The 19,907-nt window shown below is 43.4% G+C and overlaps 1 protein-coding gene across 2 annotated transcripts in view; it reads left to right on the forward strand.

Moving 5' to 3' along the window:
* The window catches only part of ccdc102a (coiled-coil domain containing 102A), a 287,030-nt gene that overhangs the window by 207,061 nt on the left and 60,062 nt on the right, over positions 1 to 19,907 (forward strand). For both annotated transcript variants that reach the window (XM_043707419.2, XM_087996111.1), the window contains exon 7: positions 18,741 to 18,911. In XM_043707419.2, the coding sequence (XP_043563354.1) occupies positions 18,741 to 18,911 (171 nt within the window). The remainder of the gene's footprint in view (positions 1 to 18,740; positions 18,912 to 19,907) is intronic.

Genomic DNA, 19,907 nt, shown 5'->3' on the forward strand with positions numbered 1-19,907 from the left:
ATCAACAGACAGGAGTTTTCCCTCCCAGTTGGGGAACACTTCAGCGGTCCGGGATGTTCAACCTCAGACCTTCGGGTGGCCATCCTCCAAGGTGGACTTCGGGACAGGTAACAACGCAAAGTGGCCGATCAGAGGCTGATAGCCAAGTTCGGTACCCATGGGGATGGTCTCAACTGGGTTCATGTCACACTACAGGTGACTCCATTGCACTGCACACAGACACAGACACACATCCATGCACACAGACAGACATGCATGCACAGACAAACCCCCTCTCATACACACGTTCTGTCTCATATGCTCTCTCACACACGCACCCTCTCACAGCCTTGTACCCCTTTACACTCTCACTCACGCACACATACATACTCTCTCAAAGACACTCACACACACAAGTTTATGGGGTGAATTTGTACTTGCAGAATCACATTTTATTTTGCTCGAAAACTGCATGAATCCATGTAAGATTCTGTAAGTTTTTTTATAGATTAGAATTAGTTTGAATATTGTGGCACAGACAGTCTCACACAGGACACCTCACACCTTAAATGCATTATCTGGGCTGACGTGACACCAATTGTTAAAGTTCATTTGAGAATATAACTTTACAAAAGTTCTGCAATTTACATATGAAAGAACTGAAACCAACATCTTCATTCCAAAAGATGGGAGATTTAACAAACAATCCAGGTCTTTTTCAATATATAATTTCAGTTACATTACACTAAACTTTTGCTATATGTTCTGTGTCTTATGATCTTATTCACGACCACCTGATGAAGGAGCAGTGCTCTGAGCCAGTGCTTCCCAATAAACCTGTTGGACTATAACTTGGTGTGGTGTGTTTTTTAACTTTGTCCACCCCAGTCCAACGCTGGCACCTCCAAATCATTGAAGGATGAGGGGGTGATAGAAGTTTACAAAATGATGAGAGGCATGGATAGATTGGACAGTTGAAGTCTTTTTTTCTAGATTAGAAATGGCAACTACTAGGAGACATAGTTTTAAGTGAAACTGGGATAAGTTTAAAGATGTGAGAGGCAAATATTTTACACAGAGGCTGTTAAGTATCTGGAATGCAGTCTGAGAGGTGGTGGTGGAGGCATCTTGACAGATATTTGACTAGGCAGGGAATAGAGGGATAGAAGGGTTTCTTCATGTGCTGTTGGTTGTATCTTTAAAACGCTCTTATATCTCTGTTGTTGACATTATGTGGTCAAATGCAGGCATCCCCTGAGAAGTGATATGAGGATTAATTTGCATTCTTAACATATGCGCAAAGAGTCAATTAAAGCTCAGTGACTTTTGGATAAACAGCAGACCATCCGTGTAAAACAGGTTTGTTTGCTCAAGAACTGCAGAACTCGACTATAAAGATAAAAAGATTATTCATTTAAGAATGAAGAGGGACTTACATTTGTTAGCATAATCATATCCTTCCAAAGTCCTTTACAGAGTTTACTGTGATGTAGGAAAAGCAGTAAGTAATTCACTCACAGCAAATTCCCAAAAACAACAATGTGACTTTTGCTGCTTGAAATGCAATTCATTATTCCAAATAATCAAGGCACTGATGTTATTCCCCAGAATCAGTGAAGAAATTAAATTCCATTTCAATCTATCCCTCACTACACTACTGCCTCAGAAATATATACTCTAATTGGCTGTCTGTCATGGAACCCATCATTTGTAAATGGTAACGGTTAACAAAGGTACATTGCTGAGTTTGGGAAATACAGTGTGTGTACATTTTTTAAAAAGTCATCATTCCTCTGATCCTTTGTTCTGTGGGAACAGTCACATAACCAGCAGATCATGGAGCAAAGCAGAGCAGTGGGTTATCACCCAAGAATTTGCCAGTGGGTGTTAATTGTCATAATTTCCTGCTTTGGCTGCTCTGTGCTGAGGTCTTCTTTGTGCTTTCAGCATTATTATTTGAAAGCCATATACATTCCATTAGCTCAAGAAAACATAAAAGTTAAGTTGCTTGTAAATATTTTATACAGTTCTTTGGACACATTGACCTTCCAGCTAAACATACGCCCAGAGGAGAGATTTCGCTATTAAAAGTAAGGAAGGCTTTCTTGGGCTCCATCGTATTTTTTTTCCTCTGTGGGTTTCATGAACACATGAGCAAACAGAAAAGGGAAAATGTGACTTGAGTGTGATCCTTCAAATGATGTTATGTCACTGCAGCCCTGTGGACTGCAAGGGCATGGATTTATTGTACCCTTCAGCAAACTGGACTGATTTTTGTTGTCCAGAAGTTGGCATTTGTATCTTTAAGGCTCCCATTGGACTTAAAACTTGTTTCAAAATCTTTTACAGATTTTCCCTCTGCAGATGCTACCTGACTTTCTCCAGCACTTTGTTTTTATTCTCTAATTTTAAGGCGTTTGTTTTCACTTGAATTAGTATGATCCTCTGCTCCCAAAGAATTACAGCAGCAACATGTTTCCAATCATACAGCTACTGTATTGTAGAGAAATAATGCAAGGCGCTTTATAGAGACCACAAACTGCGGGAGGTGGTTCTAAGGGAGGGTCACTGGACTTGAAACATGAACTCTGCTGCCACACCTGCTGAGTTTCTCCAACAAATTCTGTTCTTGATTGTTTCAAATCTTTAGCATCGGCAGTTATTTGTTTTAGTTTGGGGGAGGGGTTGCCATTTTTGAGAGATGGCGAAAGGCACAATTGCACAGTGGATTTTCAAGTGAGGAAGGGACCCCAGATGAAAAACCACTGGTGCCAGCACCAGTGGAAGATCAGAACACAGCAGTATTTGAGAACAAAGTTAAAAATCACACAACACCAAGTTATAGTCCAACAGGTTTGTTTAGAAGCACTACCTTTCAGAGCGCTGCTCCTGGGTGTGCTCCGAAAGCTAGTGCTTCCAAATAAACCTGTTGGACTATAACCTGGTGTTGCGTGATTTTTAACTTTGTACACCCCAGTCCAACACCGGCATCTCCAAAACATTGAGGACAGCATTCTACAAGTAATTCAGGATTTGATGCTAATAAAATTTGTCATGGTGCCAATAATACTGATCCTGTCAGGATAAATCCTGGTCATTGCAATAGTAATAATAGTTGTCGTGTCAGTACCTATCATGGTACCTAGGAGAAAGTGAGGACTGCAGATGCTGGAGATCAGAGCTGAAAATATGTTGCTGGAAAAGCGCAGCAGGTCAGGCAGCATCCAAGGAGCAGTCGAATCGACGTTTCAGGCATGAGCCCTTCTTCAGGAATGAGGAAAGTGTGCCCAGCAGGCTAAGATAAAAGGTAGGGAGGAGGGACTTGGGGGAGGGGTGTTGGTAATGCGATAGGTGGAAGGAGGTTAAGGTGAGGGTGATAGGCCGGAGTGGGTGTGGGGGCGGAGAGGTCAGGAAGAAGATTGCAGGTTAGGAAGGTGTTGCTGAGTTCGAGGGTTGGGACTGAGACAAGGTGGGGGGAGGGGAAAAGAGGAAACTGAAGAAATCTGAGTTCATCCCTTATGGTTGGAGGGTTCCTAGGCGGAAGATGAGGCGCTCTTCCTCCAACCGTCATGTTGCTATGGTCTGACGATGGAGGAGTGCAAGGACCTGCATGTCCTTGGTGGAGTGGGAGGGGGAGTTGAAGTGTTGAGCCACTGGGTGGTTGGGTTGGTTGGTCCAGGTGTCCCAGAGGTGTTCTCTGAAACGTTCTGCAAGTAGGCGGCCTGTCTCCCCAACATAGAGGAGGCCACATCGGATGCAGTAAATGATATGTGTGGAGGTGCAGGTGAATTTGTGGCGGATATGGAAGGATCCCTTTGGGCCATGGAGGGAAGTAAGGGGGGAGGTGTGGGCGCAAGTTTTGCATTTCTTGCGGTTGCAGGGGAAGGTGCCGGGAGTGGAGGTTGGGTTGGTGGGGGGTGTGGACCTGACGAGGGAGTCACGGAGGGAGTGGTCTTTTTGGGACGCTGGGAGGGGAGGGAAATATATCCCTGGTGCTGGGGTCTGTTTGGAGGTGGCGGAAATGACGACGGATGATACGATGTATATGGAGGTTGGTGGGGTGGTAGGTGAGGACCAGTGGACCAGTGGGGTTCTGCCCTGGTGGCGGTTGGAGGGATGGGGCTCAAGGGCGGAGGAGCGGGATGTGGAGGAGTTGTGGTGGAGAGCATCGTCGATCACGTTTGGGGGGAAATTGCGGTCTTTGAAGAAGGAGGCTATCATGGTACCTATCAGGGTGTAGCAGTACACACAGACATTGTAGCACCAATGTGTGCATTCATGACAGGTTTGCAGGCTGTGGTGCTGTGTGTAGCAACACTAATATAAATGATCTGGATGAGGGAACCAAATGTTCTAATTTCCATGTTTGCTGAAGACTTAAAATTGTACCAGACTGAGTGTTGTGAGGAGGATGTAAGGAGCTTTCAAGGTGATTGGAACAAGTTTTTTAGCGTGGACAAACATATAGCAGATGCAGTACAACATGGGTAAATATGAAATTATGTACTTTTTTTCATGATAAACAGAAAGGCAGACTATCACATAAATAGAGATGAAATAACTCCACAGACGCCAGTATCCTGTTGCCAAGGCACCTTTTATTTGCATGTAGATAGTCCTTGACACTGATGCAGGTCTGTCTAAACCAACTCTCGGAGTGAACAGAACCTTTGACACTCCTGTTCTTATCAGTCAGCTAAGGCTTCCTGATTGGGACTGTTAATCTGGTCCAATCGGGGAACTCATATTCTATGACGTCCACCTGGCTGATCTAGTTACAATCACTACATCCCTTCCCTTTGAGTCCAAGGACATAGATTTGATTTTAATTTTGTAGCTCTTCCTGGGGCATTCTAGCCCTGGATCAGGTTTCTGCACTCTGCCTCTGATATGAGTGGCACGTAACACACTGTGTAGCTCACCTCTTGTGCCCAGACTGTCTCGGAAGAAACTGCAAAGGAGCAAAGGAGTCGAAACAGCGACATCCAGCGTGTCCCTTTCAGATTCTGAGGTATCTTCAATGCTTGGTAGAGATGGAGAGCCCACTAGTTCTGGAACTGTCAGAAAGGTTGTTGAGCCCAGGTACGTTTTGCTCCTGCACTGATTGACTTTGCTGCTTTCATATGGTTGACATGCTTATTAAGGACATTTGCACCTACCTTAATTATAAACGTCACTGGATCTGAGCTCACATCAACCATGCCTCTTGCACATTATGGGCCATTCCTGTGAGTCCTGCACCAAACTTTGTTCCTGAAGTTAACTGTCTTTCTTGCTTAGTGGAGTCTTGTGTCCAGCATCAATTAGGAACCAGGTTAGTGTTGTATGTAGCAAAGCAGTAGGCTGTTTCTTTAAGACTGCCTTCAAAGTTTGGACTCTCGTTTTTGCCATACCATTGGATAATGGATGGTATGGAGCTGTCCTTATATGAAGAATACCATTTGACTTTTAGAAATACTTAAATTCTCTGCTGGTATAAATGATAGCCGTTATCTGTGACCAACGCTTCCAGGACCACACATAAGTTGCAAAAAAGCACACTTTGATGTAATTAAGCCGGCGAGAGATCAATAGTCAATAATCCAGCGTATCAATCCTAGATTTCCCTGAATATGCTAATAATAGATCTCTAATTCTTGGTAAAGCGTTAATTTATACCCTTAAATGCATGATTATCTCGTTTTTCTCCAATTCCCATCATATAATGTTTCTTGTGTTAATTAGGTTCCCATCAGATAATTAATGCATTTAGTGCTATTTCACATAAAATAAACAAAGCTATTAATATGGTGTTATTTGCGTCCCTGCATGTGAACAAGATATTTAAATGTTATTCACTTAGGTTAAGCAAAGCAGTTAATATGGTGTCATTTACGTCAAACTTGACAATACCTCGGTTACAATCAGTTTTCTAGTCATTATGTTAAACCAACTGCCTGGGAAACAGACGGATGCTTGATTATGCCAAGATTTGTGCATTACTTATTCCATTCTCATGGTCACTGTGCTTAGCCATTTTACAAGGCAAGTTATTATTACAGAATGGAGACTTACAAATGGAGGATTTTAGCTATTATTTCCCCAGTTCTTTATCATATGAATTGCAAAAGATGCGTGCGGTTTTTCTATCGTCATCCCCATGTTTGACGAATTAACTGTATGTACATTCAACCACTTTATATTGATGTCCATAAAGAGCATTAGGCCAAGGAAAGGTCAGCATGTGAAGGAGTCCAGGGTTTACCTGGCCATCCCCACAAATGTGGGGGCGCTGCTGTCAGTAATTTTTGTCCTTGTTGGTATTCTGGATGGTGTGCCACCAATGCAGTTATGTCTGTATCCAGTCCTCGACGCCTGACATAACTTCTCGCTAACATCTTCATTTTGGAAACTTCTAGATGACCCTGGTGGAGTTCAGCCAGTATCTGGTGGCAACTTTTGTTCGGGACAATCACTCTTGCTCCTCACAATAATAGGCCATCCTCTACTATGATCTGATATCTCCAGCAAAGGTTCAGTCCTGAGTGTGACAGTCCCTTTGGTTTCTCCCATCACCACCAGCTGTTTTTGTTTTGCCAGGACTGGATCTTGCTGCATCCAAGTCCGATATTGTCAGCTGTGACTGGAAGACTGTCCAGAAAATGTAAGACCATTATGTACTCTTGCAGCGGTGGTACCAGTGGGAGGCTACTCAATGCATCCATCTTTGCCAATTGGCCTTCTGGATGGTGTTCCAACCTGTAATTACCTGCACTTCATTCAGCCCACTGCTGAATTCAACCTGAAGCTATGGGCAGCCCTGCTTTGTTCTCTTTAAGTGGACGTGGTCGGATTTTGTGGTCCATTATTATTATAAATTTGTGTGTAAAGAAATTGGGGAACTTTTGGCCTCCAGATATGACTTGCCAAAACTTCATCCTCTCTCTGGGTATATTTATGCTCTGTACTAGCCAAAGTTCTAGGATCATGTGCTACTGAGTGTTCCTCTCCTTTGTGCCACTTATGAGCTAATACCATCCCAATGATGTATGGAGTGGCATCACATCATTAAATCTCTCTTGGGATCATCGTGTGACAACACCTTAAAGAATGATACCTGTTCACTTCCCTGAAAGCTAGTCCTCATCTGTGCGACTATTTCCAAGGCTGACCTTTTTGTTTTAAAAAATGTTGATGAAAGGTGCAAGGATGGAGGCCAGGCTATGAGAACTTTCTGTAATAATTCACCAGCCCAAGGAAAGACATGGGCCGGGACACCTTTATCTTCCAATGGACGTAAGCAGGTCTTGATCGATGATTCCTTCGCTTTCCAGCCTTCTAATTTCTGCCTGTACTTTTGCCGTAAGGCAAATGGTACTGGGTGGGCCTTGCAACATTGTGGAATTGCTTCCTGGTCAACATGAAAGGAGATGATCTCTCTACCTTCCTGATAAACTTCTGGGTATTTAATAAGGGCTTCACTCACGCAACCATTTTCATATTGAAAAGCATTAAGCTAATCTAGGTGAATATTTCTCAACCATGCATCCCTTGAAGAGTATTAAGGTGGAAAGGTCATCTGGTTATTGAGAAATGCAAGAGAGGAGATTGCTGGGCCTTGACTAAAGAGGTCCTGAAGGACTGGCGAGTAGCTAATGTTGCCCCTCTGTTCAAGAGGGGATGTAGGGATGATCCAAGGAAACTATAGACTGGTGAGCCTCACATCAGTGGTTGGAAACTATTTGGAAAAGCATAGCCTAACTAGGGATAGCCAGCATGGCTTTGTGTGGGGCAGGTCATGTCTTATTAACTTGATTGTATATTATTTTGAGGAGGTGACAAAGGTGATCGAGGGTAGAGCAGTGAATGTTGTCTCCATGGATTTTTGTAAGTCTGTGACAAGGCCCCTCATGATGGGCTCAACCAGAAGATTAAGATGCAAAACGATCCACAATGATTTGGCCGCTTAAATTCAGAAATAGCTTGCCCATAGAAGGCAGGTGATAGTGGTGGAAGGGTGTTTTTCTGGCTGTAAGTCCATGACTAGTGGTGTCCTGTAGGGATCCATTCTGGGACCTTTGCATTTTGTGATATATATTTATATAAATGACTTGGATGAAAATGGAAATTCATATGCTTGCAGCCAATAGACAATAGGTGCAGGAGTAGGCCATTCTGCCCTTCGAGCCTGCACCACCATTCAATATGATCATGGCTGATCACCAATAAAGATTGGTGGAGTTGTAGATACTGTAGAAGGTTATCAAAGGATACAGCAGGATATCAACCAGTTACAGAACTGGGTAGAGAAAGGGTGGATGGAGTTTAATTCAGGTAAGCGAAAGTGTTGCATTTCGGGAAATCAGATGTCATGTCGCAGCTTTATAAGACTTTGGTTAGGCCACAGTTAGAATATTGCACTCAGTTCTAGTTCCCATATTACAGGAAGGAAGTGGAGAGGGTGCAGAAGAGATTTATCAGGATGCTGCCTGGATTAGCAGGTATGAGCTATCAGGAGAGGGCAGAAAAACCTGGGTTGCTTTCTCTGGAGCAGCACAAGCTAAGGGGAGACTTTGATAGAAGTGTATAAAATTATGAGATGCATAGACAGGGTTGGCAGTCAGAATCTTTTTCCCAGAGTTGAAATGCCTAACACGAGGTAGCAAATTCAAAGGAGCTGGGAATGGCAGGCTTCTTTTACAGAGACAATGGTAGGAGGCCAATAAAAGTAAGATAGCTGGAGTTTATAGTCTATATGTTCCAATGAGGGTGGAGGGCAAGGTTAGCAGAAATGGGGAACCCTGGATGACACGAGGTATTGAGACTTTGACCAGAAAAAAGGAAGAGGCATGGTTCAGGTACACATTGCTGGGGTCAAGGGAATCCCTAGAGTTATATAGAGGATGCAGGAGTTTACTGAAGATGGAAATCAGGTGGGTGAAAATGGAGCACGAAATAGCCTTAGCTGAGAAGATTAGGGTGAATCCAAAGCGCTTCAAATATATTCAAGGAAAAAGAATAACTAGAGAGAGAGTAGTACATCTCAAAGGACCACGTATGTGTGGAAACGCAGGAGATGGGCAAGGCCCTCAATGAATCTTTCTTCTCTGTCTTTAGTGTGGAGAAAGACTTGGGAACTTGGGCAAGTTAGTGGTGATATCTTGGGGACAGTCCATATCAGAGTAGAGGAGGTATTGGACATATTAGAATGTATGAAGGTGGGTAAACCTCCTGGTCTTGGCCAGATATATCCAAGAACCCTGCAAGAGGCTAGAGAAAAAATTGCAGGGGCGCTGGCTGATATTTTTTCACTCGCTAAGGGTGAGGTCCCAGAAGATGAGAGGGTAGCGACTGTTGTGCCCTTATTCAAGAAGGGCTGCAAAGAAAACGTGGCAACGATAGACTGATAAGACTAACATCTGTGGTAGATAGTTTACTTGAGAAGATTGAGGGATATGATATACATGCACTTGGCAAGACAGTGTTTGATTTGGAGTAGTCAGCATGGCTTTGTGTGGGAGATCATGTCTCACAAAGTTTTTAGAGTTCTTTGAAGTGACCAGGAATGTTGACGAGGGCAGGGTGGGTAAACAGTCTATATGGACTTCAGTAAGGCTCCACGTGATAAGCTGCTCTGGAAGGTTAGATCGCATGGAATCCAGGGGAGCTGGCAAATTGAATACACAATTGGCTAAATGATAGGAAGCAGAGGGTAATAATGGAAGGATTCCTGTTGGTCAGGAGGCCTGTGACTCGTGGAGTGCCTCCGGTTGGTGCTGGGCCCATTATTGTTTGTTATCTATATCAATGATTTGGATGAGAATGTACAAGAAGTGATTAGTAAGTTTGCTAATGCCACTAAAATAGTGGACAATGAGGAAGGTTATCAGAAATTGCAGCAGGACCTTGATCAGCTGGGGAAGTGGGCTGAGAAATGGCACGTGTGAGGTCTTACATTTTGGAAAGTCAAATCAAGGTAGGAGTTTCATGGTGAATGGTAGGGCATTAAGGAGTGTAGCAGAACAGGGGGATCTTGGAGTTCAGTTCTCTGAAAGTAGAGTCACAGGTAGACAGGGCAGTGAAGAAGGCTTTTGGCACTGAAGTTGGGAAGTTATGTTGTAGTTAAACAGGACGTTGGTGAGGTCGCACTTGGAGTTTTGTGTTTAGTTTTGGTGACCTTATTATATGATGGTGGTTATTAAACTGGAAAGAGTGCACAAGAAATTTGCACCTGATGAAAGAGCAGTTCTCTGAAAGCTAGTGCTTCCAACTAAACCTGTTGGACTATAACCTGGTGTTGTGTGATGTTTAATTTTGTACACCCCAGTCCAACACTGGCATCTCCAAATCAAGGAAGTCACAATTGCCTGGACTCAAAGGTCTGAGTTATAGGGAGAGGTTGGACAATCAGATGTTTTCTTTAGAGCATAGGAGACATGGGGCAATCTTTATAAAGGTATCTAACATCATGAGAGGCATGGATAGGGTGAATGCACTCAGTCTTTTCCCCAGGGTTGGGGAATCGAGGATTGGAGGGCATCGGTTTAAAGTTAGAGGGGGAAGAATAAAAGGGAATCTGAGGGACAACTTTTTAACACCGAGGGTGGTACGCATATGGAATGAGCTGCCAGATAAAATTGTTGAGGCGGGTACATTAACAACATTTAGACAAATATATGGATAGTAAAGGATTAGAAGGATACGGGCCACGTTCAGGGGATTGGGGTTAGTATGGATGGGCATTTTGGCCAGCATGGATCAGTTTGGGCCAAAGGGCCTGTCTCCATGCTGTAGGCCTTTGACTCTGACCATTACATATTGTTCAGAACCATTCACAAATCCTCAGCCATCCATGTTCAAATGCAACAGGCTCTGGGCTGTATCCAATCCTGGGCTGGCAAGTACTTTTCATGAGTACACAAGTGCCAGGCTTTGACCTTCACAATTAGGAGAGAGTGAGGACGGCAGGTGCAGAACTGAAGATTCTGCCCTTCTCATTTGCTGCTTGACCGGCTGTGCTTTCTCCAGCTCCACTTTTTATCCACCCCATCACCAAGAAGAGACCATCTTAACCATCTCCCCATGACATTCAATGGTGTTACTATCACTGAATTGCCCCACTATCAACATCCTATGGGGTTGCCATTGACCAGAAACTCAGCTGGACTACGTACATAAACACAGTGGCTGCAGGTCAGAGGGTGGGAATATTGCAGCGTGTAACTCATCTCCTTTCATAGAAAGCCTGTTCACCATCTACCAGGTACAAGTCAGGAGTGTGATGAGTATAGCTCCAACATCACTCAAGCTTGACACCATCCAAGACAAAGCAGTCTGCTTGATTGGTATTACATCCACAAGCATCTACTCTCTCCACCAGCAATGATCAGTGCACCATGTTGCTATTATCTACAACATACACTGTAGAAATTTATCAAAGATTCTCGCACCTTCCAAACACAAAACAACTTACATCAAGAAGGACAAGGACAGTAGAAAATAAGAACACCAGCACCCTCAAGTTTCCCTCCAAGTCACTCCCCATCCTGAACTTGGAAATGTATCGCCATTCCTTCACTGTCGCTGTGCCAAAACCATGGAATTCCCTACCAAATGGCATTACAGGTTAACTCCCAGGTAGACTGCAGCAGTTCAAGACGACAGCTCACTACCACCTTCTCAAGGACAGCAATGTATAAATAATAATGAGCAGTGATGCCCATACCCCACAAATGAGTTTTTTAAAAATCTGTTTCAATTTAGCAAATGCCATAAACACCCCCTTGGCCAAGGCAAATTCAGCAAAACAGATTTGCACACTTGCTATTCCCTGAAGTCCAGGAGAAAATAAACAGAAGACTGAATCTAGTAGCAAAGACAGAACATGATCTTTTGTAGCAGCAGAGGACGATCTCTGTCTTCAACTCCAAAATCCCAACTTCAATAAATGAAAGCAAAACTGAAACTAAAACTGAAACCTCTGTCAGCCTGACTCCATCGTGCTTCTTATGTTTACTTTTCAAAAAAAAAGACACCCCAAAGCTATTTACTTTCCAGAGAGCAGACTCCTTGGCATCAGTGCATTCAGTAGATGAGTTGGTAGGGCCTGTTCCCACACTGTAGGGAATCTAATCAAATCAAATCTAATCCCAACTCCTATACTGAATATCATTTTTGAACAGGTCTCTTCTGACCCAGGAGGGATCCCAATGATCCAAAAATCTGAATCCTTGCCCACTGCACCGTCACCTCAGCCACTGATTTATTCGCCCTATTTTCTTAACCCTCCTCATGGGAGTCATCCAGAGGTTACTACCTTTTTGAATTTCGGCTTTTTAACCTCTTACCTATATTACCTCTGCAAAGCCTTAACCCATTCCCTGTCATTGTTACCAGTGTGTACAAAAACCTCCTGCTTCTCTCTGTCCCCTTTGACAATATGCTGAAATTGATTTTGAGACGTCCTTGATCCTGGCACCAACCAGGGAGACAACATACTATCCTGTAAGCAAGGGGGAGGGTGTCCTAAACAAGGAGGACCATAGCTGAGGAGGAGCTTGTGTTCCATGGGGAGGGTGTCCGAAGGGAATACCATAATCAAGGGGGAGGGTGTCCAAAGGGGATATTGTTATCAAGGGGGCATGTCTGCAAAAGAGTCTTTTTTTCAAGGGCTTGGGTGTCTGAAGGGGACACTGTAACCAAGGATGAAGGTGTCCGAAGGGAAGCCTGCATCAAGGAAGAGGGTGTCTGAAGGGGAGATTGTAATCAAAGGCGAGGGTGTTTGAAACTGAAGTCAGAGAGAGAAATTGTAGTCAGAGCGTGTCAGAGGGAGAGAGACTGAAGTCACAGCATTACAGGGAGTTTTCAGGGATGGCATGACTGCCAAGCAGAGAGATTTGGTTTGACCACCGCCTGCTCCTTCCCCGTCCCACTCCTCCTCCTCTTCCTGCTCTGCTGTAATCCAGAGAGCCTGTTGGCCAAGAAAGGTGATCTTGGAATTCAACAGTTTATCTCTCAGACAGCATTGTCACACATGTCACAACCTAGCAGCACAAAGATGTTGCTCGTCATTGCTCAGCTCTTTCATGTATGATATTACAGCAATAAGAATCTGTGTTTGAAACTCCTGATGCAGTTAGGAAACTGTTTACTGTGTTTTGCTCTTTTCAAATCCATAGCGCGCAGAGTCATGCAGCAAGGAAACAGACCCTTCGGTCAAACTAATCCATGCCGACCAGAATCCCAAACTAAACCAGACCCACCATCTGCTCCTGGCCCATATCCCTTAAAACCTTTCCTATTCATATATTTAGCCAAATTTCTTTTAAACATTGTAATTGTACCCACGTCCACCACTGTTGTGAAGGGATAGAGATGTACTGTACCTTTAGGAGAGAGAGAGGAAGCTAGCAAGGACTGACTGAAAGCAGAGTGTCCTGAACAAGGCAAAAATGTAACACCTGGTCGAAACAAACAGCTGGAATTGTGTTGCCATGGGACAAAAACAAATTCAGATTCGGCCAATCAGTTTAAATTATGCCCCAGATACCAAAGTCCAATCAAATTTGAATTTTACTGTTTGGGATTATATCAAACCAACGAAATGATTTGATATTTTGCGGTATAAAACCAGACATTTTGAACAATTAGGAGAAGAACTGCTAAGAAGACCAACAAGTATTGGTGCTCACCAAATATCTCTCTGAAAGGTGCCTGTTCATATGAAAGACCTGAGAGGCAGAATACTGAGGGAAAGACAACAGGGGAAAATCTGCAGAGGAAGGTATAAAGTGAAAATTTGGCTGGCTGGCTGGTTTTGGAATTTGAGGTTTTTTTGTCCATCTTAATCAGGGTTTTTATTGGGTCAGTATTGTAGAGGGGTAGACAAAAGATAGGTTTAAGAGAAAGGAGTTGTAAATAATTGTTTAATATTCTCTTGTGGACTTAAAGAATGAAATTGTTATTTTTTACTTTAAATAGTGACCTCTGGGATAGTTCTTTGCTTCTCGAATTTTAACAGTTTATGGCGCGAGGTGAGCTTCTGTGTGTCGGGTTTAAATTAACGGAGGGGTTTCCCTGTGTTATAACACTATTTTCTCAGGATGTTCATTCCACATGCAAACCACTCTCTGTATGAAAAATGTGCACTTTTTTCTTTAGAATCTCTCGCCTCTCACCTTAAAAATGTGTCTTGAAATCCCCCATCCTAGGGAAAAGGCAACTACCATTAACTCTATCTGTACCCCTCATTATTTTATAAATTTCTGTAAGGTCGCCTATCAACCTCCTACCTCCAATGAAAAAAGGCTCGGCCTGCCCAGCCTAATACCTTAAGCCTTCCTTATCATTGAGAATTTGTTTCTTGTTTTTCTTCAGCATGAATTCATCCAGGTGCAATGAAGGATGCAGGAAAAAACATGTATTTTGATAATTCTTTTGCAGGAAAAATATTGGATTGGATGTTCTGAGGTTCACAGGATATTGTTTGTGCTTTCTGGATAATTCTCTGGGGATTTTACAAACAGCTTGTCAAAGCACATGATTAGATCTTTGTACGAATGTCTACAGGCAATGTCATGTTTGTTCAGTCCCAGAGACTGGAGTTGCTCTATGCAAAATTAACAATTGATTGATTTGCCTCCTAGCTAACTGTAGTTCATAATGTAATTTTAACATTGATCAACTAATTTGAAACTCCATGCTGTGGTCTGCATTAAAGTTCAATGACTTTCAGTGTAGGTCTAGTTGAGGGCAGTCGGGGCATATTTCAAGACTGTAAACCACAGATGGAAAGAGCATTTTATTTCTCTGATACATAAACCACAAGGGACACAGGCATTTTTAGAAAGGTTACATGCCAGAGATTAGAACTCAATGAAAATTTAAGCCTGTAACAAGAACAACTTGGATGGAAATGTCTCCCAGTGTTTTACACAGTGAATTGCTTTGAACCATAGTGGCTTACTTTGTGGGCCTGTCTGACATCTAGTTCATGTACAGCAAGGTCCTATAAACAGTGCAGAATTTCCCATTGATCTAGAATTCCCAGTGTTGGTTCAGCTGTAATCCTTTCAATTTCATTGCACGTGGGCTGTGCCAATCTCCCACAGTAGTGCAAGAACACAAGGATATTTGCTCGGTCAAACACCCATGCAAATTATATTTTATAGCAATGAAACCAAAAAAGGCATTCATTCTACATTTCAGTTCGTGGATAAGAAGCAACCCAAAGTAAACAATAATTAACTTGGAGAAAAACCAACCTCAGTGGGGTAACAATAGGCCTTTGTCCAATTAATTGAAATTAATCACTGAGACAATTACAAAGTTAATTTTTTCAGCTCAGAAACATCCAGCTCCAGACGTGGGGTAACTTAATGTTAATATGGAAGTACAATTCAACTGTTGGAATGAGTGGCCATTCATAATTTTTGAAAGTTTGCTAGGAACAACGAATATTTGCAGAAACCTCAGGAAAACCAGTTAAACACTGAGAACTCTCCCTTGAAACAAACTGCTTATAACAGGGAAACTGGTTTCTTCAAACAGTGCCATTTGTGGACTACTTAGATGAGGCAAAAGGCAGTGAGGACCAGCAACCTCCCGATCCCGCCAGATTGCATTTCCCTTCAATAAAACCAACAGCACAAATGGGCAAGAATGTTGCTGTTTTCAGTGAGACAGGATGAGGTGATGCTTCACTTCGAGCTGGTGTTGAGCACCGTGTTCCTCCATTTTCCTCTTTGTTTACCGCTTTGTGTTAAAAGTTTAACCTCTGCCACATGTTGTAATGGAACAGAGAGCAGTACAGCACAGTGTAGGCCCTTCAGCCCTCGATGTTGTGCCAACCTTTCATCCTGCTCTAAGATCAAAATAACCCACATACTCTGCATTTTCCTATCATCCATGTCCCTATCCAAATGTCATTTGAATGTCCCTAATGTATCTGAAGGCGTTCAACAAGGTTCCCCATGGGAGACTGATTAGCAATGATCTCATGGAATACAGGGAGAACTAGCCATTTGGATACAGAACTGGCTCAAAGGTAGAAGACAAAGGGTGGTGGTGGAGGGTTGTTTTTCAGACTGGAGGCCTGTGACCAGTGGAGTGCCACAAGGATCGGTGCTGGGCCCTCTACTTTTTGTCATTTACATAAATGATTTGGATGTGAGCATAAGAGGTACAGTTAGTAAGTTTGCAGATGACACCAAAATTGGAGGTGAAGAGGGTTACCTCAGATTACAACAGGATCTGGACCAGATGGGCCAATGGGCTGAGAAATGGCAGATGGAGTTTAATTCAGATAAATGCGAAGTGTTGCATTTTGGGAAAGTAAATCTTAGCAGGACTTATACACTTCATGGTAAGGTTCTAGGGAATGTTGCTGAACGAAGAGACCTTGGAGTGCAGGTTCATAGCTCCTTGAAAGTGGAGTTGCAGGTAGATAGGATAGTCAAGAAGACATTTGGTATGCTTTCCTTTATTGGTCAGAGTATTGAGCACAGGAGTTGGGAGGTTATGTTGCGGCTGTACAGGACATTGGTTAGGCCACTGTTGGAATATTGCGTGCAATTCTGGTCTCCTTCCTATCGGAAAGATGTTGTGAAACTTGAAAGGGTTCAGAAAAGATTTACAAGGATGTTGCGAGGATTTGAGCTACAGGGAGAGGCTGAACAGGCTGGGGCTGTTTTCCCTGGAGCGTCAGAGGCTGAGGGGTGACCTTATAGAGGTTTACAAAATTATGAGGGGCATGGATAGGGTAAATAGACAAAGTCTTTTCCCTGGGGTCAGGGCGTCCATAACTAAAGGGCATAGGTTTAGGGTGAGAGGGGAAAGATATAAAAGAGACCTAAGGGGCAACTTTTTCACAGAAGGTGGCACGTGTATGGAATGAGCTGCCAGAGGGTGGTGGAGGCTGGTACAATTGCAACATTTAAGAGGCATTTGGATGGGTATATGAATAGGAAGGGTTTGGAGGGATATGGGCTGGGCGCTGGCAGGTGGGACTAGATTGGGTTGAGATATCTGGTTGGCATGGACGGATTGGACCAAAAGGGTCTGTTTCTATGCTGTACATCTCTATGACTCTATGACTGTACCACCACTGCTGGCAGTGCATTCCACACACCTTCCACACTCTGTGTACAGGACCTACCTCTGACATCTCCCCTGAGAGCCTTTTTTCCTCGATGGTGATGGCTAGCTTTAAATTGAAGGGTAATAGATGTCAGAGGTATGTTCTTTACTCCGGGTGTAGTAAGGGTGTGGAATGCCCTGCCTGCAGCAGTAGTGGATTCGCCAACATTAAGGGTATTTAAATGGTCGCTGGATAAACATATGGATGATAATGGCATAGTGTAGGTTAGATGGGGTTTGGATTTGTTTCACAGGTTGGCACAATATCAAGGGCCAGAGGGCCGGCACTGTGCTGTAATGTTCTATGTTGTAAACCTTCCTTCAAATAATGCCCTTAAAATAATGCCCCCTCATGATAGCCATTTCCATCCTGGGAAAAGTCTCTGGTTATCCACTCTATCTATGCCTGTCATCATCTTGTACACTTCTATCAAGTCACCTCTCATCTTTCTCCACTCCAATGAGAAAAGCCATAGCTCCCTCAACCTTTCTTCATAAGACATGCCCTCCAGTCCAGGTAGCAGCCTGGTAAATCTCCTCTGCACCCTCTCTAAAGCTTCCACATCCTTCCGATAATGAGGGGATCAGAACTGAACACAATATTCGAAGTGTGGTCTAACCAGAGCTTTATAGAGCTGCAGCATAACCTCGTGGCTCTTAAACTCAATCCCCCTGCTAATGAAAACCAACACACTATATGCTTCTTAACAACACTATCAACTTGGGTGGCAACTTAAGGGATCTGTGGACGTGGACCCTAAAATCCCTCTGTTCCTTCACACAGCTAACAATCCTGCCTTTAACCCTGTATACTGCATTCAAATTTGACCTTCCAAAGTGAATCACTTCAGACTTTTCCCGGTTGAACACCATCTGCCACTTCTCAGTCCACCTCTGCATCCTGTCAGTGTCCTGTTGCAACCGACAATAGCCTAAAATAGCCCTCCACACTATCCACCAACCTTCGTGTCATCAGCGAACCTACTAACCCACCCTTCCACTTCTTCATCGAAGTCATATATAAAAATCACAAAGAGCAGAGGTCCCAGAGCCGATCCCTGGGAACAGCACTGGTCACTGAGCACCAGGCTGAATACTGTCCATGTATTTCCCACCCTCTGTCCTCTATAGGCCAGCCAATTCTGTATCCAGACAGCCAGATTTCCCTTTATTCCATGCTTCCTTACTTTCTGAGCGAGCCTACCATAGGGAACCTTATCAAACACCTTGTTAAATCAATATTCACCACATCCACTGCTCTACCTTTTGTGTTTTGTCACATCCTCAAAATTCAGGAAGGCTTCTGAGGCATGACCTATCCCTCTCAAAGTCTCACAAACATAAATCTTTTTTTCTAAACTCTGCATTATTGTCTCTTGTATTTTTGAGAAATCGTGCTGTGCAGTGAGGGGGGGGGGTGGGTTCGGAGGAAGGAATGAGAATTTTGGTATGTTGTTTAGTTCTGACTGTGCCATTGGTGGGTCAATCAGAACAGTGCACTTAATGCAATCAGGAGGACTCTTGTGGGTAATAGTGCTCTGCAGACCACACTCTTGAGTCCCACTAACCACTAGACTACTGTAAGCAATGTTAATTTGTTGGTACTCAAGCTCTGAATTGCTTATTGTATTGTTTATTTGGTGCAGGAATTGTCTGATCTCAGGCACATCCATGCCAAGCTAAAGAAACAGTACCAAGAAAAGATGGCTGAGCTGGCACATGCAAACAGAAGAGTCGAACAGCACGAAGCCGAAGTGAAGAAACTGCGCCTTCGAGTAGAAGAGTTAAAGAAGGAGTTGGCCCAGGCAGAGGATGAGGTGTGCCTTCTTACATTATCTAGATTTCTGGAGGGACTGAGGGATGCCATAAGGAACTCAGCTGCTTAAAAATGTTGGGAAAGCTGAAGTGGTAAGGCAGTCTGAGAGAATATTCCGAGAGAACATTTTTTAAAAGACTTGCTGCCTTACTGAAATGATCACATTTCTCACTTGTTAGGCCAGGTTTCTCTCACTTCCAGATGTCCTGAATAATGGAGAGTAGCCTCCTATGTCTGTAGAGGCCTCCACCAATTGTACTGTGAGCAGTACAGAGACCACTAACCACTAACAGGGGTCAAGATGTTCGTATGGACCATGGGTATATGAGCAGTAAGTCATGCTTCAAGCTCTTAACAGAGCACAGCAAATGCACTGATCCCATGTGCAAAATGACTAATTGCCAAACAGTGTTGTGACCAATTGTTCCCCCCGGAAAGCCTGGAAACACTGAATTTACCCCAATAATTACACAGTCTATGTTGTCCTATTGCCGTTTTGAGTCACTGGTACCAGAATTTGATCATCATTTGATGATTTGGCTCTTGTGTGCATTCTGCACCATGCTATTTACTCACAAGCTACACACCTGTCTGATGCAAACAGATAGTCTTCATTGTGGCTCTCCAGATGGAAACAAATGAAATATTGTAGGAAGATCTTGGATTCCAGGCTCAGATGGTTCTGTTCCCAGCAGAAGGCAAGGAGATAACCATGATCTCAGCTCATGTCCATAGCATGGCAACGCAGCAGACTCCTTCATGGTGCAGACTTCCTCAGTGAACATCAAACCTGTCGAAAAAAGTACCAGTGTTCATCAGAATGGTTTCATATACGTTATTCAGCTAATCCTTCTGTCCCTCTGCAATCAGGGATGTTTCTCCTGGTCCTCACTGCTGCTGATCAGATTTTTATTTCAGTTTAAGAAAAGGTGTCATAACAATGTAGCACAGTGTATATAGCCTAGCATGAGGAGTGTAGAGGGTTTCCTGTTCTGTA

This window comes from Chiloscyllium plagiosum, unplaced genomic scaffold (assembly GCF_037043375.1).
Source record: "Chiloscyllium plagiosum isolate Xiang-an unplaced genomic scaffold, Cpla_swu_hap1 HiC_scaffold_17, whole genome shotgun sequence".
Lineage (NCBI taxonomy): Eukaryota > Metazoa > Chordata > Chondrichthyes > Orectolobiformes > Hemiscylliidae > Chiloscyllium > Chiloscyllium plagiosum.